This window comes from Oncorhynchus gorbuscha, linkage group LG02 (assembly GCF_021184085.1).
Source record: "Oncorhynchus gorbuscha isolate QuinsamMale2020 ecotype Even-year linkage group LG02, OgorEven_v1.0, whole genome shotgun sequence".
Classification (NCBI taxonomy): Eukaryota; Metazoa; Chordata; class Actinopteri; order Salmoniformes; family Salmonidae; genus Oncorhynchus; species Oncorhynchus gorbuscha.
The window spans coordinates 93742741-93767862 of NC_060174.1; the positions used below are offsets into that span (position 1 = coordinate 93742741).

General features: G+C 41.8%; 1 protein-coding gene across 2 annotated transcripts in view; it reads left to right on the top strand.

The window, feature by feature from the left end:
* The window catches only part of LOC123994917 (kin of IRRE-like protein 3), a 292125-nt gene that overhangs the window by 116999 nt on the left and 150004 nt on the right, over window positions 1–25122 (top strand). For both annotated transcript variants that reach the window (XM_046298029.1, XM_046298038.1), the window contains exon 2: window positions 17174–17323. In XM_046298029.1, coding sequence (XP_046153985.1) covers window positions 17174–17323 — 150 coding nt within the window. The remainder of the gene's footprint in view (window positions 1–17173; window positions 17324–25122) is intronic.

The window sequence follows — 25122 nt, forward strand, 5'->3', positions numbered from 1 at the left end:
TAAACACAATACTCTATAATGACAAAGTGAAAACAGGTTTATAGACATTTTTGCTAGTGTACAAAAAACAAAAACAGAAATACCTTATTTATAGAACATATATTTTTTGCTATGAGAATCAAAATTGAGCTCAGGTGCATCCTGTTTCCATTGATCATCCTTGAGATGTTTCTACGTCTTGAATGATGTCCACCAGTGGTAAATTCAATTGATTGGACATGATCTTGAAAGGCCCATACCTGTCTATATAAGGTCCCACAGTTGACAGTGCATGTAAGAGTAAAAACCAAGCCATGAGGTCAAAGGAATTGTCCGTAGAGCTCCGAGACAGGATTGTGTCGAGGCACAGATCTGGGGAAGGGTATCAAAACATTTCTGCAGCATTGAAGGTCCCCAAGAACACAGTGGCCTCCATGCGCAGACCAGTTGGCTGGTGTGTTTACGGACATATTCAATCAATCCCTATCCCAGTCTGTTGTTCCCACATGCTTCAAGAGGGCCACCATTGTTCCTGTTCCCAAGAAAGCTAAGGTAACTGAGCTAAACGACTCATCATGAAGTGCTTTGAGAGACTAGTCAAGGACCATATCACCTCCACCCTACCTGACACCCTAGACCCACTCCAATTTGCTTACCACCCAAATAGGTCCACAGACGATGCAATCTCAACCACACTGCACACTGCCCTAACCCATCTGGACAAGAGGAATACCTATGTGAGAATGCTGTTCATCGACTACAGCTCGGCATTTAACACCATAGTGCCCTCTAAGCTCGTCATCAAGCTCGAGACCCTGGGTCTCGACCCCGCCCTGTGCAACTGGGTACTGGACTTCCTGACGGGCCGCCCCCAGGTGGTGAGGGTAGGCAACAACATCTCTACGCCGCTGATCCTCAACACTGGGGCCCCACAAGGGTACGTTCTGAGCCCTCTCCTGTACTCCCTGTTCACCCATGACTGCGTGGCCATGCACGCCTCCAACTCAATCATCAAGTTTGCGGACGACACAACAGTGGTAGGCTTGATTACCAACAACGACGAGATGGCCTACAGGGAGGAGGTGAGGGCCCTTGGAGTGTGGTGTCAGGACAATAACCTCACACTCAACGTCAACAAAACTAAGGAGATGATTGTGGACTTCAGGAAACAGCAGAGGGAACACCTCCCTATCCACATCGATGGAACAGTAGTGGAGAGGATAGTAAGTTTTAAGTTCCTCGGCGTACACATCACAGACAAACTGAATTGGTCCACCCACACAGACAGCATCGTGAAGAAGGCGCAGCAGCGCCTCTTCAACCTCAGGAGGCTGAAGAAATGTGGCTTGTTACCAAAAGCACTCACAAACTTTTACAGATGCACAATCGAGAGCATCCTGTCGGTATCACCGCCTGGTACGGCAACTGCTCCACCCACAACCGTAAGGCTCTCCAGAGGGTAGTGAGGTCTGCACAATGCATCACCGGGGGCAAACTACCTGCCCTCCAGGACACCTACACCACCCGATGTCACAGGAAGGCCATAAAGATCATCAAGGACAACAACCACCTGAGCCACTGCCTGTTCACCCCGCTATCATCCAGAAGGCGAGGTCAGTACAGGTGCATCAAAGCTGGGACCGAGAGACTGAAAAACAGCTTCTATCTCAAGGCCATCAGACTGTTAAACAGCCACCACTAACATTGAGTGGCTGCTGCCAACACACTGACTCAACTCCAGCAACTTTAATAATGGGAATTGATGGGAAATGATGTAAAATATATCACTAGCCACTTTAAACAACACTACCTAATATAATGTTCCCTACATTATTCATCTCATATGTATACGTATATACTGTACTCTATATCATCTACTGCATCCTTATGTAATACATGTATCACTAGCCACTTTAACTATGCCACTTTGTTTACATACTCATCTCATACTGCACTCAAAACCATCTACTGTATCTTGCCTATGCCGCTCTGTACCATTACTCATTCATATATCTTTATGTACATATTCTTTATCCCCTTACACTTGTGTCTATAAGGTAGTAGTTTTGGAATTGTTAGCTAGATTACTTGTTGGTTATTACTGCATTGTCGGAACTAGAAGCACAAGCATTTCGCTACACTCGCATTAACATCTGCTAACCATGTGTATGTGACAAATAAAATTAGATTTGATTTGATTTCTTAAATGGAAGAAGTTTGGAACCACCAACACTCTACCTAGAGCTGACCAGCCGGCCAAATTGAGCAATCGGGGGATAAGGGCCTTGGTCAGGGAGGTGACCCAGAACCCGATGGTCACTCTGACAGAGCTCCAGATTTCCTCTGTGGAGATGGGAGAACCTTCCAGAAGGACAACCATCTCTGCAGCACTCCACCAATCAGACCGTTATGGTAGAGTGGCCAGACGGAAGCCACTAAGTAAAAGTAAAAGACACATGACAGCCCGCTTGGAGTTTGCCAAAAGTCACCTAAAGGACTCTCAGACCAGGAGGAACAAGATTCTCTGGTCTGATGAAACCAAAATGGAACTCTTTGACCTGAATGCTAAGCGTCACATCTGGAGGAAACCTGTCACCATTCCTACGTTCTGCCCCCTGTTCCTAGGCCGTCATTGAAAATAAGAATTTATTCTTAACTGACTTGCCTAGTTAAATAAAGGTATAATCAATTAAAATAGTATGGTGATGGCAGCACTGGGAAGCTAGTCAGGATTGAGGGAAAGATGTACGGAGCAAAGTACAGAGTGATCCTTGATGAAAACCTACTCCAGAGTGCTCAGGCCCTCGGACTGGGGCAAAGTACTGAGTAAAGGGTCTGAATACTTATGTAAATGTGATATTTCAGTTTATTTTATTTTTTTGCAAACATTTCTCAAAACATATTTTTGCTTTATCAATATGTGTTGTGTGTAGATTTATGAGGTCAACAAAACAATTTAATCAATTTTAGAATAAGGTTGCAGTGTAATGTAACAAAATGTGGAAAAAGTCAAGGGGTCTGAATACTTTCCAAATGCACTGTATGTATTATGTATACAGTATATATATTTCCTCCTAATCTTGTACAATCTATGTGTTGCTTCATTGGCCTAGGCTATTGCTTGTTTGAATTCAAGACCAGATTGAAAACCCCAGGGCCTATTATTTCTTAATCAGTCCCAATGTGTGTGTGTGTGTGTGTGTGTGTGTGTGTGTGTGTGTGTGTGTGTGTGTGTGTGTGTGTGTGTGTGTGTGTGTGTGTGTGTGTGTGTGTGTGTGTGTGTGTGTGTGTGTGTGTGTGTGTGTGTGTGTGTGTGTGTGTGTGTGTGTGTGTCATCTGCAACTAAATTAAGGTGGGAATTATTCTGTGGTTATGATAGTGTTTCAAACTGAGTATGCCAGTGTTTATATAATGCAGATATAGGTGCATGGTTGTCCTTCATAACAGTGTATGTTTGCACATATACACTGATTTTACAAAACGTTAGGAACACTCTTTCCATGACATCGACTGACCCTAGTGAACCCAGGTGAAAACTATGATCCCTTATTGATGTCACTTGTTAAATCCACGTCAATCTGTGTAGATGAAGGGGGAAAACAGGTTAAAGAAGGATTTGTAAACCTTGAATAAAGTGAAACATGGGTTGTGTGTGTGCCATTCAGATGGTGAATGGGCAAGACAAAATATTTAAGTGCCTTTGAACAGAGTATGGTACTAGGTTGCCAGGCGCATCAGTATGAGTGTGTCAAGAACTGCAACACTGCTTGGTTTTTAACTCTCCCAGTTTCCCATCAAGAATGGTGCACCACCTAAAAGACATCCAGCCATCTTGACACAACTGTGGGAAGCATTGGAGTCAACATAGGCTAACGTTCCTGTGACGCGCTTTCGACACCTTGTAGAGTCCATGCCCCTGGCGAATTGTGGCTGTTCTGAGGGCAAAATGGTGGGGTGCAACTCAATATTAGGAAGTTGTTCCTAATGTTTGATATACTCACTGTACATGTCTGTATCAGCAGTGCATTGGGCGAAGACCCTTCAAGGAAGCAAGAAGAGGAATAGAGGAGCAGTGTGAGGGAATGAAGGAGAGCAGAGGGAATGAAGGAGAGCAGAGGAAATGAAAGAGAGCAACGAGAGGGAATGAAGGAGAGCAGAGGGAATGAAAGAGAGCAGAGGCAATAAAAGAGAGCAGAGGGAAACAAAGAGAGCAACGAGAGGGTATGAAGGAGAGCAGAGGAAATGAAAGAGAGCAACGAGAGGGAATGAAGGAGAGCAGAGGGAATGAAAGAGAGCAGAGGCAATAAAAGAGAGCAGAGGGAATGAAAGAGAGCAATAAGAGGGAATGAAGGAGAGCAGAGGAAATGAAAGAGAGCAACGAGAGGGAATGAAGGAGAGCAGAGGAAATGAAAGAGAGCAACGAGAGGGAATGAAGGAGAGCAACAAGAGGGAATGAAGGAGAGCAGAGGAAATGAAAGAGAGCAACGAGAGGGAATGAAGGAGAGCAACAAGAGGGAATGAAGGAGAGCAGAGGAAATGAAAGAGAGCAACGAGAGGGAATGAAGGAGAGCAACGAGAGGGAATGAAGGAGAGCAGAGGGAATGAAAGAGAGCAACGAGAGGGAATGAAGGAGAGCAGAGGAAATGAAAGAGAGCAACGAGAGGGAATGAAGGAGAGCAACGAGAGGGAATGAAGGAGAGCAGAGGGAATGAAAGAGAGCAACGAGAGGGAATGAAGGAGAGCAGAGGGAATGAAAGAGAGCAACGAGAGGAGAGCAGAGGGAATGAAAGAAAGCAACGAGAGGGAATGAAGAAGAGCAACGAGAGGGAATGAAGGAGAGCAGAGGGAATGAAAGAGAGCAACAAGAGGGAATGAAGGAGATACAGGAGGAAGGAGGGGGGAGAGTCCTTGTAAAAAAAGGACAGAGTTTTTTTCAACCTGCTTCTCTCCGTCTCCCTCTAGAACACAGCACCTGCACCCCATATGGCACCCCTCTCCCTATATTGCGCACTACCTTTGACCTGAGCCCTATGGTTTTCCCTATGGGTCCTGCACTATCACGGGAATAGGGTGCCATTTGGGAAACTGCACAGCAGCAGCAGCTGTTGCTCTGGGAGAGTGTGTTGAGGTCAGACAAAAGAGGTAGCCAAGCCCCCTGCAGCAGCATTCTCACTGGGTGCCTCCTGCCCGTCAAAGGCCTGCGAAATGTCAGACAGAATACTAAAAACCTGATAAATAAGCTGAAGTAACATAGAAAGTATTTTGAGTTAAAAATTAGATTTACTTGCAATGACTGTGCTATGTGGTTGTCTTACCTGCGTTAGTTAAATGCGCTGAATGTAAGTTGCTATGGATAAGAGCGTTTGCTAAACGACTAAAATGTAAACTGTAGAAAATTGAGACCGAGTTTGGAGGGGGGGGGGTGTTGATGTACAGTAGGTGATTACATCAGCCTGTATGTGTTTACACACACATGTGTATGTGTTCTGTGACTTTAAGGCTAAAGGCTTGACATGGAGAAATACATAATGAAAGTGTTTATTTTAGTCACTAAAAATGAGAGGTCATATAACATAAGGGAGGTCTTTGCAGCATTCCACTCCCCAATCCTCTTTTCTTTCATCACACCTTTGTGTTTGTGTTTTTGTGTGCATTCTCTTCATGGTTGGTGGAACAAGTAAATTGATTTAAAGAAACAAGTCATTGCACAGTGCCAAGTGGTTCCCTTGAATTTGAATGGATAGGTCCAGCCTTGATAATGGTGTAGAAAATTGTGAGTTTCAAATGCCTTTATTGTTGACTGTGTTGTGCCTAACGCCACTCAGCTGAGATGAAACATGCACAGCTGCAGCTGTGGGACATTCAACCTCTATTCAACATGTAAAGTTGTGTTGGGAAAAAAAGAGTCAAGATTGTTGCTTTACATTTTTCATTTACATAGCCTCCAAAACCAGACACAGTTCGTATTCCAGCTTTTATGTTGACAATGTACAAGGATGAAGCTTAACCATTTACACTTGTGGGAATTGGCCCATATAGACAGGGCTAAATTGAAATATTTATTACAGAAGATATATGAAATGTATATGCATAAGCATGGCAGCAATTAAAAGAGAACAATTTGGAGATGATGGAAAATAGTAGACCAAAGTTGAGTACACAACAACACAACCTGACACAAGACTGAATCCAAACATTTCAATGTTGATTTCATGTGCATTTTACATTTACTGTACTTTTCGCAGCATTTGTTTAAAGGAATCTGAAAATATTCTGGATACATTCAGTAACATGATTAGAATATTCCTGGATAATGTGGGGTAGGTGCAACATAATACAACATAATGGCAAGGGTTTGAGTGAGAGGACTAACTGGTGTGTCCAAGTGGCCACACACCTCTCCAAAGTGTGCACAGTTCCTAAGTACACTGAACAAAAATATAAACGCAACATGTGTTGGTCCCAAGTGTGGGTTCCATGTTTCATGAGCTAAAATAAAAAATCTCAGACATTTTCTATATGCACAAAAAGCTTATTTCTCTCAAAATGTGTATACAAATGTCTTTACATCCCTGATAGTGAGCATTTATCCTTTGCAAAGATAATCCATCCACCTGACAGGTGTGGCTTATCAAGAAGCTGATTATTTTAAACAGCATGATGCACAGGTGCACCTTGTGCCGGAGACAATAAAAGTCCACTTTAAAATGTGCAGTTTTGTCACACAACACAATGCCACAGATGTCTCAAGTTTAGAGGGTGCGTGAAATTGGCATGCTGACTGCAGGAATGTCCACCAGAGTTGTTGTCAGGTAAATTAATGTTAATTTCCCTTCTATAAACTGCCTCGAATGTTGTTTTAGAGAATTTGGCAGTACGTCCAACCGGCTTCACAACTGCAGACCACGAGTAACCACGCAATCCCAAAACTGCCACATCGGGATTCTTCACCAGCCCAGTCATGTGAAATCCATAGATTAGGACCTAATGATTTATTTAAATTGACTAATTTCCTTATATGAATTGTAACTCAGTCAACATTTTGAAATTGCGTTTATATTTTTGTTCAGCACAATTTCAAAGAAGAGTCTTCAACTATAAGGTGCCTTTTTGAGCTCTCCTAGCTGTGCCATTGTGGAACTAGAGCAAGCACACTTGTAGGCATTTCGTTTGGAACATAAAACTACATTACTGCCATCACACAATCACGGTTGTTGTTCAGACAATTCAAAAATAGCATATTCTGGTTCAGGTGGGCATAATATGAAAGTGTGTTCTATTGCCAGCATGACTAGCTAAGTTATAAAATACGCTCTTACAGTGTTAGGCTTTCACAGGGCAATTCAGAGAAACCGATCGGAATTTCCGCAGTGATTTTTCTTCACAAAAGACAAACATAGGCTCATTCTGTTCAGAACAGTCTAGGGTATGACTCCATTTCTTCTTTTAACTGTACATCAAACATAGTGATCATAAACAGTGACACTGTATAGGCCTATGACATGAGTTTTAAGATATGTAAATATGAAGTGCACGTTTGGACTCAGGGGTGTTTGGTTTGCTTGTATGACATCAAAGCTGTATTTATTATAATCCTCAATGTGTCATCTTTCAAAATGCATAGAGTCCTCTTAATTTACAGCATTTCCCTCACTCAGACCAAAACAAAATAGCAAAATTGCGTGCAGTGCTCAAGTTCGGAACGGCTGTCAGTCAAAAGTACAGTGGATTTTAGCGCAGAGACAGGTCTGACGTAATTTATAACATGTTACTTTTACAACCACTGCGTTACAATTTAGGAGCTAATCAGTGCCCAAATCGGCCATTTTCAATCTGTATATAGCTACGAGTGTAAAGAGGTAATTGTTAAGCAATATCAAGCTAACTTGGTGGGCTTCATGGTCAGAAAAGATCCGGGAACACATCCTTGTCTTGTTCTGTAATATATTGTCCCTTGCCATTAGTCAGCACCTCCACACAAACACATTTTTCTGGGTGTGCGCCAGCTCATGTTTTTTATTTTAATATATTGTCCCTCATCACAATTAGCTGTCCTTCATAGACTGTTATCTGTTCAAACTCGACACCGTTTTACACATATATGCATATTTCACTTTCCAATGTCACAACATGACTTTTGAGGGTGCAGTGCTTTCGGTACAGTACAGGTGCAAGTCATTGTAACTGCCTAGCGAAGAGCACTCTCAAAGGCAACACAAAACACTCTACCTCTACATGGCCTCTACCTCTACATGGCCTCTATCTCTACATGGCCTCTATATCTCTACATGCCTCTATCTCTACATGTGCTCTATATCTAAATGGTCTCTACCTCTACATGGCCTCTACCTCTACATGGCCTCTATCTCTACATGGCCTCTATATCTCTACATGCCTCTATCTCTACATGTGCTCTATATCTAAATGGCCTCTATCTCTAAATGGCCTCTACCTCTACATGGCCTCTATCTCTACATGGTCTCTATCTCTAAATGGCCTCTACCTCTACATGGCCTCTATCTCTACATGGTCTCTATCTCTACATGGTCTCTATCTCTACATGGTCTCTATCTCTACATGGCCTCTATCTCTACATGGCCTCTATATCTACATGGCCTCTATCTCTTTATAGCTTCTATCTCCACATGGCCTCTATCTCCACAAGGCCTCTATCTCCACAAGGCCTCCTATCTCTACATGAGAAGAACAATTTTCTCTCTCTCCCAGAGCTGGCTACTCCAGAGCACTCAATTTGATAACATCCCTTTTTGGTCATCACCAAAGTGTCATTACCCATCAGTTTAACAGATAGCGCTGACTGGGTTCATTTTGCTCATGATTTCATCAAACCAATCAATATATTCTATGGTGTTATATCACCATGGCTAGATAATGGGTATTGGTTGAGTTTTACCATCATTCTGTACAAAGAAAGAGTGACTTATTTCAGCGTCTTGCATCGCAGTAATGACCTAATCCTAAATCATTTTTAGAGACCATTTTTTTCACCTTTATTATATTTTGCCTCTGAATAAGTGATTGATTATAAAGAAATTGTTTATATTGACAGGAATCAATGTATCGTTACAGTCCAACTCAACCCTGGGATTTCTTTCCAGACTTATTGTTCTTCACATCTAAAGCTGTGGCCAAACACAACCAACGTTGTTTATTGCATTTCTATTTTATAAAGAAGCTTTTAAAAAAGACAAGTTCATATGTCAGATTGGTTTACAGTAAACCATAACTGTGAAACAGGTCGTGCAATCCCTCCCTTTTTATTGCCTATTGTCATGTGCGCTTAGGGAGTGCTCAAGGTTGTTGTCCGTGGCTTTGTTCTTACACAAAGTAACTAATCTCCTTGAAGCAGAGGTGCCTTGTAATTGCTGTGGAGCGTTGTTCAGCAGAGATAATAAGAGATCATAACAGAGAGTCGGACACACAGGTTTCTATGCTGATACAATGGCTTGGCCTTTTGCTGCATCTCAGGGGCAAGATTAGCTTCTCTACCCACATCTCTTTTCACAATCATTCCCCCCACTACACAACTCCCTGCATACGATCTATCAATTACTTCCGGCTTTTCAGTTGTTAAAAGCTCAGTGTTGTTAAAGGCTAATGGAAATGGGCCTTAAGCACTTCTCTACTCTCTTTTTTCCATTCCACAAGGCATAATAAACCTTTTTGACTTCTTTAGAATTGAAGCCCCCACACCCCCCTTGCAGTTACTGTAGGCCTATACAGTGTACGTGAAGCAACTGCAGTTATGTTTAAAGTAAACAGTCATGTGGAAAACGCCCACACGCCTCATGATGTTACAAGAGAAGGAAGGAAAGCGTGATCTTCGTGCGCTTTTATCTTGGGTTTAGAGGAAGTGAAACTCTTATTTGATTGGCGGTGTTTGGATTCGTGTTTTCCATTTCAGCGATAATGGCCTAGGGCCGCGTTTGAGCACCTTTTGTTCGTGCAGTGGGTGGAGGATCAATCCTAGAATCATAGTTCTTCTAGCTCCATTTTCTCCTCTCTTACCCTCAACCCTTAGTTGAAGCTGGAGAAGACACTTTATTTTCTGAAGCGGGAGCTGGGTAACTTGGAGAATTGAATGGAAGCCCAATTTGACCTTTTTTCTTCTTCTCCAAAACCAAACCTCTTATCATCTTCCAAGGTCTGTCTCCAACCTGACAAGTAACAATTTCATTTTTCACAGAAGACCCACGGGAGGCAACAAATGTGTTTGTGTTTGTCACACTGTGGCACATTTTTATCTTTTATTTAAAAAATACAGAAGATTAGAAGGAAAGACTGGCTGGTTTTTCAATCTTGACAATTTTGTTTAGCATTTGGAAACACATTTGGTCAAATCCTCAGAAAACATTTCACAGTACTGTGGACTGTAGGTGGATCGTTACAATCCTCTGTAATAATTCCATTATACACGGTAGATTAATTCAAAGTTGTTTTTCTCTTGTTTTTCTTCCTCTGATAGACTCATTTTCTCCTTCTGACAATAACAATACAAAGGGAACCCCGGAAGACAATGAAATGGAATCATTTTTGTCACGGCTGTTAACAATTTACATTGCACTGACAGGTACCAAACTGATGTAATATTACTTTCCAATCTTCTATTGTGACATTTTAGTGCTGTAGCCCAGCATACACTCAAAGCACTGGTCCCCACAAAGTTGACAGGGCACACAACCCTATATTTCACTCTCTCCTGTTTTAGTTTATGGACACCAGTGGCCACCTCTCCCTAGAGCAGTGTGAAGGGACTGCAGGGCTGTGACGGTAATGAGAATGAATGGTTCTCAGCACTCTGGCACTAAATCGCTGATGATGTTTATGGCACACATTTCCATCTTGCCGTGGCAAAACCTTTCACAGTCTTTTGCGACTATTAAGTAAAGCTGCCAAAATGTCCCTCTTGTCAGTGTTCTCAACAGGTAAGGGAATGAGGCACCACTCATAAGCCTAATAGCATTTAAATAAATCTACAGGCAAATGGGAGAAATCGATCCCTGTAATGCCGTGCATATTACATAGGCAAACACCTCTAGGAACGATGTGGTTGTGTTGGATGCTGGTTTAAATATTGTATCATCTTCAGAGCTGATGTCATCAATTTTGTGAGGTTGGGTATTTGAACGAAATAAAGATTTTCCTATCATGTACTCTATGTACATTAATCTCAACCCTGTTACCTTATGCCAACCCTGTTGTACAACACTGCTCTGTGACCCTGTCAAAACTGATTCTCTTCAGTAGCCTTGACTCAAGATGAGATTTGCAGACAAATTGAACTATCATCAACTAGACATGGCAGCAATGTATTGAGGTTTCCAACAGAGATTGCTGTTTTGTGAATTCAGCTTAAGTTACTCTTCAGTCATTTCTGTGTGTGTAGACTCCCTTACAGTCTTGAGTAAGTCATGGTACAAACAAAGTGATTACTCACTCTTGTATTTTGGCACATCTCCCAATTGTAAGTCTTCTAACAACTAAAACATTCTGTACATCTGAGAACTTCAGTCTCCAACTAATTCAGAATGTTTGGCACAGGCACAATTTTTTCCTTTGTGCTGGAAGAGCTCATGTAATTTGGCATCCTGAATGTGAAGGGAAATGTAAAAGTTTTAGGCAAACAGAACAGTTATGAGAAGTATCCTTGACAAAATACATGTATTTGTTTTGATTTGACTCAGTGTGTCCTCGCACACTGAGAAGCCGGCGATGTGATGATGAGATTCATTTGTTATATTCAGACTCCCATTAGAGCTATCCTTGCTCTGCAGAATCCCTGTTGTGAGGCACCACTAGGAGTCCAGGGCTAGATTGAAGCATTACATTGCACCCCCACAGATCCTGAGATTCCATTTGGTTTTAAATGCAATGTAAATGTGAACAGACTTTGCCCTTAAGTCTCTCTTGGGGCAGTGCTCTTTCTGAGGTTATCTGAGGTCTCAAACTGTCAATTTTGTTTGTTAAACTGCGTCAGACCAAGCCATTTTTCTGCATTTTGAGATGGCAGCCTTTTGACATTGGTGAGAGTACTGGGAAATACATTTCCTGTGGAAAGTCAGCATGAATATTGTTAATGTCGCCAACAGTGGCAAAGACAATACTCAACTGAACTGTTTATCATGAGTGGAAGTAAACAGTTTGTGCAGGCAGGTATATTTCCCTTATGCATACAGCACAGAGTAGAAATAATGCTAATTCATACAGTATGCTGTCTTTGAAACAGACATGCACCTCAAAATAGTGAATTTCAAATGCATTTCCTTGATTCCTTGCATCCTCTCTCCTCGCCTCTTCCTCAAAACGCATTGGAGAGGATCCTAGATTTGTCCTTCAGACAATCTTCTCCAATGTACTTTGAAACGGAGGTAAGGTGAGATAATGAGATGAAATGCAATTTATTAGAAGGAGAGGGGGCAAAGGAGGCACATTTTATGAACAGAATGGCGTAAAAACCCAAGAGTCAAACATATAGGTCTCCTTCTCAAGTCAACAGTGGTTTCACCCACAGAACGTCCCAGTATTTTTTACTACCTGACACTGTCACCCTTTGCTTACCTGAAGATGATGTTGGCAGTAATTTCGCCAAGATGTCAAGTCCTATCTAAATCTGTGAAAGGCTGCTACCTTGCCTACATGAACTAAACAAATGTGCCCCTTAAGAGCACCAGCAATGCCTCATGTAACACAATGTTGATTCCACTAATGGACTGAGAAAATGTTGGATTGTCTGGGGAGAAAGGCATCATGACTCATCAGCCTGATCGATATTCAACATGCCATCCATCTTGCAACTGTCTGGATCTGGACCATGGGATGACTGGTAGATAAATAATCGTATATAAAATACTAAAATACTGTTCACTTTTTACATAAAGTAATAAGCACATATTACAACAACTGTTCAGCAAGAGCACTTAATTACATCAGATATGAGATAGAAATACAGGTTGCCATAGAAACAATAGATACACATTAGACACCTTAAGAGCTATAACTGTCAAAATGGAAGCATAATAACGAAGCCTGTAGACAAGACAAGACAATGTGTGCGTCTCAAATGGCACCCTATTCCCCTTAAGAGCCCTATGGGTCTGGTCAAAAGTAGTGCAGTATATAGAAAATGGGGTGCCATTTGGGACATATAATCCTCTCTACCACGCTAATATAGCACAGGAGTTCTTATGTTTGCTGTGTCTGTTCTCTATGGAGATTCATCTAATCAATGGTTGGATGATGCTTATGAAAGGCACATCTCATAAAGCTGCAGCTTATTGAATTAAAAGACGGAAATCGACCAAGTACGTCTCCAGAGAGAGCAGAAGTAAAGATTTGGTTTATGTCGTCTGCTTTCCCTTTTTTTTCGCATTATAGGAAGTAAAGAGCCAAAGGATTTTCCTGTATAAAATGTTTGGACACAGTGTACCGGAGATGTTGATATAGTAGAAACCAAATTCAGCAAGACCTTGAATATGTGGTATTTTCTTTAGTGAGACATTCAAGTTTTCCTCCTACAAAACTATATAAAAGCCGGCTGTGTCCTGCACGTACCTTGTACCGAACTCTCCTCCAGAGAACCCTGTCTCACGATATTCGCACCCTTTCAAGATGCATTCTCTAAATGAGGTTAGCTGCTGTCAGCAATGCACCAGTCCGTACTTCAGTGTTGATTCCACTCATGTACACACACACACACACACGCACACAAACACTCGCGCCCACACATGGGCGTGTGACTGTCTCTCAGACAGACATGGTGCTTGACCTATACGGTGTACATTACAGTAGATAACCACAGTGTGCTGCAAGAGAATCTATAGCCGGATATGTCTAATCATCTCTGCTGCCAGCAATAGAAAGACACTGCAGTCATTTGTTGCAATGGGGGTTGAGATGGGAATGAATGAGGCTAAAGACAGATCAAGTTGAACACTTACATGGGATAATTTTTTGATTTGATGGTTGCTGTAATGCATTTGCTGTTAAAAAGGTAATTGTGATGTTAATAGAAGTGCTCTCCTAATACCTGGTGTCATCATTACCGTAAGCCTTACGTCAACATAAATGGCAGGCAATGAAAGTTGAGTGTGAATATTTCCATGTGATAATGCGTTGGACTATTTATGAATGTGGGATGATGTGGCCAAATGCCAGCACCTTATCCTGTGCATTTTTTCGCTATGCGAGCCAATCCCCATTAATTCAACCAACCATGGACACTATCTAACTAACACACTGCATAGTCACCTTTGCAATTGTCCATATTTGGACAGCCTCTGTCTCAGCAAGACTTTCAACTGTTTGATTAGTCTTTCTTCATCCTGTCCTTCATCTCTGTTCAGCCCGTTCAATGTCTCGTTTGTTTATACCTTCACTGACAGCTACATTCCCACTCCCTCTCCTTGCCCCATTTAACAGAAATGATTGGTAATTACCGTTTGTTTGTGTTCTCTGTTGAACATAGCTCAGTTAAGTCAATAGTTCATTGCTACATCATTAGCGCTTTATCTTTTGTTTTTCTGTAGTGGTGCATGGTCCGCGGACTTGCTTCCATCCATAGCTTCTGTATGCTTATTTTCACTGGGCTACTGTGGCACCATTAGTATTAGGATTCATTGTTGCACTCAGGAAAAAAATATCTAACAAATGCTTCATCGATCTAACATCTACCCTGACGGTACCCCCTTGGAAGCAGCGCTGTTGCTCACCAGGCTAGCATGGCTCAGTTGGCAGGGCATTGCGCCTGCAATGCCAAGGTTGTGGGTTTGATACTTGCTGGGGCCACCCATGTGAAAATGTATTCATGCGCTACTGCACGTCGCTTTGGATAAGAGCGCCAGCTTTAACCCCCTGAGGTTGATGTCTGCGACCCGCTGAAATCAAATGAGCATAATAAACAATCCCCATAAAATCTGTCAGTTTAAGACAGACAACTGGGTTTTTTCCATTGAATGCGTCTCAATCCATCGTATCCACCTACGTAATACTTTTATATCTAAGGTGAACGGTGACAGAGCTAGAGCGGTGTTTGTCAGACCCTGTAGACTACAAACGATTATGATCCCTCTAGGGAAAGATGAGACTGTCATGAACACGACAGTGTTCTCCGTTTTGACCCCCACAAGCATCTTGGGACTCATCTGAAGTCTGTACAGCCAATCTACCATTTTATTTATAAAAAATAAAAAAATGTTTAACTTTTTCTTCCTAATTTCGTGGTATCCAATTGGTAGTTACAGTCTTGTCTCATCGCAGCAACTCCCGTACGGACTCGGGAGAGACGAAGGTCGAGAGCCATGCGTCCTCCAAAACACAACCCAACCCAGCTCGCCACAGGAGTCACTAGAGCACGATGGATGAAGGACATCCTTGCAGGCCAAACCCTCCCCTAACCTGGCCAATTGTGCGCTGCCCCATGGGTCTCCCGGTCCCGGCCAGCTGCGACAGATCCTGGACTCAAACCAGGATCTCTAGTGGCACATCTAGAACTGTGATGCAGTGCCTTAGACTACTGCACCACTCGGGAGGACCCATCAGCCAACTTCTGTCTGTAGCGTACAAACAGTTTGGGCTACACACTAATATGACCCCTTTATGTAAAGGATGCCTATCGGCCTCATAAGACTCATCTGAATGTCCCTGGTACCAGTCGAAAACATTTATGGAAGTACAAAACATGACCAAAAGTATGTGGACCCCTGCTCTTCGAGCATTTCATTCCAAAGTCATGGGCACTAATATGGAGTTGGTCTCCCCTTGCTGCTATAACAGCCTCCACTCTTTTGGGAAGGCTTTCCACTAAAAGTTGGAACATTGCTACGGGGACTTGCTTCTATTCAGCCACAAGAGCATTAGTGAGGTTGGGCACTGATGTTGGGCGAGTTAGGGCTGGCTCGCAGTCGGCGATCCAATTCATCCTAAAGGTGTTCCATGGTGTTGAGGTCAGGACTCTGTGCAGGCCAATCAAGTTCTTCCACACCAATCTCGATAAACCATTTTTGTATTGACCTCGCTGAATCAGGAAAGGGCATTCCCCAAACTGTTGCCACTATGTTGGAAGCACAGTATTGTCTGGAATGTCATTGTATGCTGTAGCATTAAGATTTCCCTTCACTGGAACTAAGGGTCCTCGCCCAAACCATGAACATCAGCCCCAGACCATTATTCCTCCTCCACCAAACTTTACAGTTGGCACTTTGCATTGGAGCAGGTAGCATTCTCCTGGTATCTGCCAAACCCAGAGTCGTCCGTCGGACTGCCAGATGATGAAGAGTGATTTATCACTCCCGAGAACACGTTTCCACTGATCCAGAGTCCAAAGGCGCTAAATTTTACATCACTCCAGCCAACACTTGGCATTTAGTATGGTCATCTTAGGCTTGTGTGTGGCTGCTCAGCTATGGGAAAACATTTCCTGGAGCTACCAACGAACAGTTATTGTGCTGACGTTGCTTCCAGAAGCAGTTTGGAACTCAGTAGTGAGTGTTGCATATGAGGACAGATGATTTTTACGCTCTACACAATTCAGCACTCAGCAGTCCCGTTCTGAGAGCTTGTGTGGCCTACCACTTCGTGGCTGAGCCGTTGTTGCTCCTAGACGTTTCCACTTCACAATAACAGCACAGTTGACTGGGGCAGTTCTAGCAGGGCAGAAATGTGGTCTTGTTGGAAAGGTGGCATCCTATGACACGTTGAAAGTCATTGAGCTCTTCATTAGGGGTGTTCTAATGCCAATGTTTTTCTTTGGAGATTGCATGGCTGTGTGCTCGATTTAATACACCTGCCAGCAACGGGTGTGGCTGAATTAGCCAAATCCACTAATTTGAAGGGGTGTCCACATACTGATTTTTCTTATATTTCTCAGATATAAGATAAACACCTTTTTGGGGGGGGGCTATCTGTTGTTCCGTGTAGTAGTGAGTTGGTTATTCAATGAGCTAATAGTAGTAAGGCCAAATGTTTCCTCAAGTATTTGTTTGAAATATTTTTTAGATACTTCAACAGCTTAAAATTCTAAATCAAATTATCCTTGGTATGACGTTCTTAAAACAATTCCATTTAGCTTAGTAGATAGGACTCTTGTGGTTTAATGGCATATATCACTAAATGTGTGTGCACAAAATGAAATGATATGGAAACTATTTTGACAATATACCCTTTTTCTCTGTTTCAGGGGCCAGTGCGGTGTTTACCCAGCAGCCCACAGACCTGGTGGTGGTGGCGGGTCAGCCAGTGACCCTGCCCTGCTCCATCCCTGGGTACCACGGCATGGTGCTCTGGCTCCGAGATGGCATGGCCCTGGGAGTCAACAGGGACCTCTCAGGTAGGAAAGCCCCTTACTTATTACGGTATCACTTTACTTAGAATGGTGATAATGTGGCATTTATCAAGCTTTACATCTATATCTAAAAGCGGTACCGGAGCGCCAAGTCTGGGACCTAAAGGCTCATGAACAGCTTCTACCCCCAAACCATCAGACTGCTGAACAGTTAATCAAATGGCTACCCAGACTACTTAAATTGACCCCCTTTTTATTTGCACTGACTCTCTTGCACACTGGCTCTATGCACACTTACTGGACTCGACACACACACTCACACATACTACACTGACACTCCAACTCACACATACACTACATAAGCTCACACAGACATACACATGAATATTGACGCCACACACACACACACACACACACACACACGCACACGCACACGCACACGCACACGCACACGCACACACACACACACACACACACACACACACACACACACACACACACACACACACACACACACACATACACACACACACTTTCACATAAGCTGCTGCTACTCTGTTTATTATCTAACCCCGTTGCCCTGTTACTTTTACCCCTACCTACAGTGGTTCTTCCTTTAATAGTTGCATCATACCACCAGTGGAGGCTGCTGAGGGGAGGACGACTCATAATAATTGCTGGAATGGAGTTAATGGAATGGTATCAAACATATGGTTTTCATATGGTTGATACCTCTCCATTGACTCCATTTCAGCCGTTAGTAAAAGCCATCTTCCCCTCAACAGCCTCCACAGCTTGCGGGGTGCTATGGAATGGTATAGCATGTTGGGAGTGCATGACGTCATAGTATTTTACTGTCAGCCATTGTTGCCATTAATGCTAGTTCAACCACCAGAGGGCGTCTTTGAGAAGCTAAGTTATTGAAATGACATGGAGCTGTAGGCCTAAGAGTCATGTTTACAGTAGCTGTTTTAGCGTAACTTACTTATTGGCATAAAAGCCTACTTCAATATACAGTATATCAATCAATCATTCATTAATTTGTGCATGTCATCACACAGCATACAAGCCACCCATGTCTTTAAATACAGTCCAGCATTTTAGTTAATATTTTTTTTAAAGGGAGCCTTGCATAATTAAACAATGAATAAACCGCAACATGTCAGCTAAAGCGATTGAATTCATGAATGCATTTGACTATTTATAATATTGGCTGTGCATTTTTTGTTGTTAGAACAGACTGTATGGGATTAATTATAATTAATTATTGTATTTATTGTGCTGTTTATACTGTTAGAAATTTTGCTTAATTAAATTGATTAGTATTATGGTGTTTCTATTCCAAGAAAAGCGAAAATGCATTTTAGGCCTCAGGGTTTTAGTTAGGAATATATGGTGCTGTACAACGTGACCGGTTGGGAGTAGGCCTAGGCTACTAAGCGACTGGCAGGGAAGAGCAAAATAATCCTAACATTTCCACACCCTAATTGTAGGCTAACCAACACCCAAACAGAGATTCAGTGAAAATAAAAATCGTATTTATTTATCAAGATCAGTCTTCATGCTGGTCTCAAAGCAGCGCGAAACAGTGCTGAAATAGTTGAATACACGCGGGTAGGCTAATGCTTCAAATACTATTATAACAATTGAATGACTTTGGGTGTTTCAGTAAGCAACAATTTGCTGCCTTCAATTGCATTAGCCTACTTAATACCAATATTTCTGTAATTCAGTGATGTTTATTCCCATAGTAAGTTATTACATTTACTTGTGGAATCCATCCAGATGTGGTTAGAAAACAGTGCATGTGGTGGGCTATGCAAAGAGATAGGTGAAGTGACATGCCATTAATAGTCCCTAAACTCGGCAATAATCTATTGTCCTGCTGATAGCCCATCAAGGGTGAATGACTTCTTTTGTATTCCAATTTATTTTAAAGGCTACGTTGTTGCATACTTACAGTACAGTGCACTTTCACTCCATTATCCGCCTGACTCTCTATCAATGCCACCAGATTATTATTTATATTCTTTTCATCGATTCGGTAACATTCCACAAGTAAATATAATAAATAAAACACATATATTAAATAGCTCAATCTCTTCAGCTTCATCCTCATCATTCAGTTCATTGTAAAAGATTTTGTCACTCCCGTTCAACAACTCTAAATCACTTTTGCATGTGCTCCAAATGGATAATATAGGTTAATTAAATAATCAAAAGGCAAAATGGTATTATTTATTAGCCTAGTGGATATAAGTATTTTAGGCATATCATGTAATTAGGCCTCATGTAAAATCATTGTCAAAAGTGCATCGGCTAGTGTTGCATGACAAATAGGTGCTGTTAAATTACAATATAATTAATTTGCCAGTTTGGAAGACTGTAAACAACACTAAATAAAGTATAAGTAATACCAGAGAGTCTGTTCTAATTAACACAGAATAGCTAAGCTTAAAAACTGCAAGATTTGTGAACTTGCTTTATCCAACATTTTGCGGGTGCATGAGGCTTGGTGATCATAGAATCAAAAAGGCAACAGAAGTAGGAACTGCATAGGGCTGAGTGATTCACTCCTTCCTGGCTTTCGTAATATTTTAATGCAGGGTTAAAGACACATTCTTTCTAATGGTCTTTAGTATGCAGTCTCTGCTCTCGCTACAGCTAACTTTGTTTGAATTATTCTGTTGATTATAAAAAATTCATATATTTGTAGGGGTTGATGCATTTTTCGTGAGCACAAATCTGGTCTCTGATATTGAGTTAGAAATGTACAATTTTAGAGTACTTAAGCATTGAATACATGGCAAGTTTGCCCTTTTTTGGCCTTTATGTTACACTTTACAATTGGACTCAACTCCAACTGACCGTCTATCGGTAGTCTAAACTGTGGCACAAATTGGGGGATTTTTCCACACCTATCCGAGCTATTAGACGATCCTTTTGTAAATTAATGGCGATGTGAATGTTTCAGTCAGTCTCTATCCCAACGCACGAGACTCCTGCATCAAGCAAAAGAAATCAACTGATGGGTGGTCCCGGAGTTTAGCGAGAATTTGGGTAAATACAATGACGCAATTACACTTGACACGTGGACTGATGATTTTGAAAAATAGGACACTTATTCCTTACAGCCCATTACATAAACGAAGAGTCGATGTTATCCACCATGGAGTGGGACAGTGCAGTTGAAAATGGCAGAAAACATAAGGCCAGCTACTGTGAAAGAACACTTGTGGATCTTGTTGATTTCCTATATGGCTTCAAGAGGTCAACTGTCCTTCAGATGGATATGTGATTTCATAAAGAAGCCAGCTTCGTGCCTGCGACCAGACACAGTGGATGATATCCTTTTCCTGCACAGCAATTTGAAGAAATCCAGTGATGAATGGACTGTGTTTGAAGTTATTGTTTTACTATATTTATTTGTTCTCTAAGATTAGAAGGCTCTTTAAAGTGGGGCGGCAGGTAGCCTATTGGTTAGAGCATTGGGCAGTAACCAAAAGGTTGCTAGATCTAATCTTTGAGCTGACAAGGTCAACATCTGTCGTTCCGCCCCTGAACAAGGCACTTAAACCCACTGTTCCTAGGCTGTCATTGTAACTAGGAATTTGTTCTTAAAGGATCAGCTCTTGGAACTCATTAAAACCTCTTGGTGTTAGGGGGCAGTATTTTCATTTTTGGAAAACGGGATATTTTGTCAGGACAAGATGCTAGAATATGCATATAATTGACAGCTTTGGGTAGAAAACACTCTAACGTTTCCAAAACTGTAAAGATACTGTCTGTGAGTATAACAGAACTGATGTTGCAGGCGAAGGCCTGAGAAAAATCCAATTCGGAATTGCCCCAGGTTTGGAAAGCGCTACGTTCCAATGTCTCCCTATTCAGCTGTGAATGTACCATCAACGAGCTTACGCTTTCTACGTATTCCCCAAGGTGTCTACAGCATTGTGATGTAGTTTTACGCATTTCTGTTGAAGAATAGCCATAGGCGGCCACATTGCGTAAGTGGTCACATGGTGGCTCCGAGAGAGATTCTCGCGTAAAATACAGAGGTAGCCATTATTCCAATCGGTCTTAGTGAAAAATGAATTGTCCCCACGGATATATTATCAAATAGATATTAGAAACACACCTTGAGGAAGGATTCTAAACAACGTTTGCCATGTTTCTGTCGATATTATGGAGCTAATTTGGAATATTTTTTGGCGTTGTGGTGACCGCAATTTCCGGGCGATTTCGCCTACAAAAATAATATTTTGGGAAAAAATGAACTTTGGCTGTCTACCTGGGAGTCTCGTGAGTGAAAACATCCGAAGTTCATCAAAGGTAAACGATTTAATTTGATTAAACAAGGAACCGACAGGACAGGAGCAGACACAAAGGAATAAATAGGGACTCCAATCGACAGGTGTGGGAAGACTAAATGATGATTAGGGGAATAGGAACAGCTGGGAGCGCTTTTCTGATTTCCGCGACAAGGTTGCCTGCTGCTAGCAACCTCAGTAGCCTCGGTTTTTCGGATGACTGCCTTGCCTAGTTCACCAACTACTTTGCAGACAGAGTTCAGTGTGTCAAATCGGAGGGCATGCTGTCCGGTCCTCTGGCAGTCTCTATGGGGGTGCCACAGGGTTCAATCCTCGGGCCGACTCTTTTCTCTGTATATATCAATGATGTTGCTCTTGCTGCGGGCGATTCCCTGATCCACCTCTACGCATTCTATATACTTTCGGCCCGTCATTGGACACTGTGCTATCTAACGTCCAAACAAGCTTCAATGCCATACAACACTCCTTCCGTGGCCTCCAACTGCTCTTAAACGCTAGTAAAACCAAATGCATGCTTTTCAACCGTTCGCTGCCTGCACCCGCACGCCTGACCAGCATCACCACCCTGGATGGTTCTGACCTTGAATATGTGGACATCTATAAGTACCTAGGTGTCTGGTTAGACTGTAAACTCTCCTTCCAGACTCATATCAAATATCTCCAATCGAAAATCAAATCCAGAGTCGGCTTTCTATTCCGCAACAAAGCCTCTTTCACTCACTCCGCCAAACTTACCCTAGTAAAACTGACTATCCAAAAGATCCTCGACGTCGGCGATGTCATCTACATAATAGCTTCCAAAACTCTACTAAGCAATCTGGATGCAGTTTATCACAGTGCCATCCGTTTTGTCACTAAAGCACCTTATACCACCCACCACTGCGACCTGTATGCCCTAGTCGGCTGGCCCTCGCTACATATTCGTCGCCAGACCCACTGGCTCCAGGTCATCTACAAGTCCATGTTAGGTAAAGCTCCGCCTTATCTCAGTTCACTGGTCACGATGGCAACACCCATCCGTAGCACGTGCTCCAGCAGGTTTATCTCACTGATCATCCCTAAAGCCAACACCTCATTTGGCCGCCTTTTGTTCCAGTTCTCTGCTGCCTGTGACTGGAACGAATTGCAAAAATCGCTGAAGTTGGAGACTTTTATCTCCCTCACCAACTTCAACCATCTGCTATCTGAGCAGCTAACCGATCGCTGCAGCTGTACAGAGTCCATCGGTAAATAGCCCACCCAATTTACCTACCTCATCCTCATACTGTTTTTATTTATTTACTTTTCTGCTCTTTTGCACACCAATATCTCTACCTGTACATGACCATCTGATCATTTATCACTCCAGTGTTAATCTGCAAAATTGTAATTATTCGCCTACCTCCTCATGCCTTTTGCACACAATGTATATAGACTCCCCTTTTTTCTACTGTGTTATTGACTTGTTAATTGTTTACTCCATGTGTAACTCTGTGTTGTCTGTTCACACTGCTATGCTTTATCTTGGCCAGGTTGCAGTTGCAAATGAGAACTTGTTCTCAACTAGCCTACCTGGTTAAATAAAGGTGAAATAATAAAAAAAAAAATAGATCATACAGTACAAACATTGCATGATGTACTGTAAACCTAATGCTCCCTACATACTGTGAAATAAATAACTTATTTCACATACTGTGAAATAAATAAATAAATAAATAAAAAATAATGCTATGCTAGGCTATGATAAACTTACACAAATGCTTGTCTAGCGTTGGCTGTAAAGCATATTTTGAAAATCTGAGATGACAGGGTGATTAACAAAAGGCTAAGCTGTGTTCCAATATATTTCACTTGTGATTTTCATGAATAGGAAGATTTTCTAGGAAGATTTATGTCCGTTGAGTTATGCTAATTAGTGGTAGTTGATGACAACGGTCCCGTTCATGGGATGGGGTGTCACTACAGGTTAAGAGGCGGCTTCGATCAATATAATCATTCTTTCAGAAGTTTAACCTTTCTGGCGCAGACGTTCCACTAGCGATCCACCTCCACAACATCCAGTGAAATTGCAGAGCGCCATAGACACAAATAGACAGAAAAAATACAAGTGTTTTACATTTGCTTAAACATTAACTTCTTGTTAATCCAGCCGCTTTGTCAGATTTCAAAAAGGCTTTACGGCGAAAGCATACCATGCGATTATCTGAGGACAGCGCCCCGCATACAAAAGCATGAAAAACATTTTCCAACCAAACAGATGCATCACGAAAGTCAGAAATAGCAATAAAATGAATATCTTACCTTTGAAGATCTTCATCTTTTTGCAATCCCAAAGATCTCAGTTACACAATGAATGGTCGTTTCGTTCAATAAAGTCCTTCTTTATATCCCAAAAATGTCAGTTTATTTGGCACATTTGATTCAGAAATACACCTGTTCCAACTTGCCTGTTCCAACATGCCTACAAAGGATCTAATAAGTTACCTGTAAACTTGGTCCAAACATTTCAAACAACGTTTCTAATCCAACTTCAGGTACACTAAAATGTAAATAATCAATCAAATTGAAGAAGAAATAAACTGTTTCCAATACCGGAGAAAAACAACACGGAGTGCACTCTCATTCACGCACACCAAAAGACTAGAGTCTACCTGAGTGGCACTTAGAAAGAATATTGAACAATTTCTAGACTGTTGACATCTAGTGGAAGCCATAGGAACTGCAATCTGGGTCCTAATAATTTGGCTTCCCCATAGAAAAGCATTGGAAAATCCAAAGACCTAAAAGAAAAAATCCTGGATGGATTGTCCTCTGGGTTTCGCTTTCTCTCGCTATCTTCCTCAAACTGTTTTTCTGCTTCTCTTCTCTTTTCTTCTCACTCTCTCTTACTTTCTTGGGCAAGACTTTTGTCAGTTTCTCTTTTTTCTTCTCACCTCTCTCTCTTTCTGTACCTTACTCGTCTTCCAGTCTAGCTCTCTTTCTCTCTCTATTATAGCACCTTTCTTTCTCACTCTCTTCCCCTCTTTCCTTTCCTCCCTCCTTTAAGTCTTTCCCTTACCCTTCTTCCTATCTATCTCTATTTATCTCTCTATTCTATATTTCTCCTTTTGGTTACACTTTACATTAAGTTGCCCATATTACTATGTAACTAACACAGTAATAACTGTTAACAACATAGTAGTTATAGGTTTTACTATATAATTACATGGTAATAGTGTTGTTGCGGAATCAGTTATTACACAATTGGAAGAAGGAATGTATAATTACAGATTCACTTGCTGAAGGTTATTTCAAATGTGTAAATTCTCATGTTTTACACATTCTTTAGTTCCACTATGTAACACATTTTTGGTAATTACGCAAAAGAAGTATATTGCTGCATTTTGTAAACGCAGATCTAAAATGCTTCTTATTGTAATTTCTGCTCGACGTCAGACTCATTTTTGTGCTTCAGTTGCACTTCTCAACTTGAATGAGAATTCACAAACTGGCATTCTATCAGCAGACAACTCTCTGACTGATGAGTAACTATTG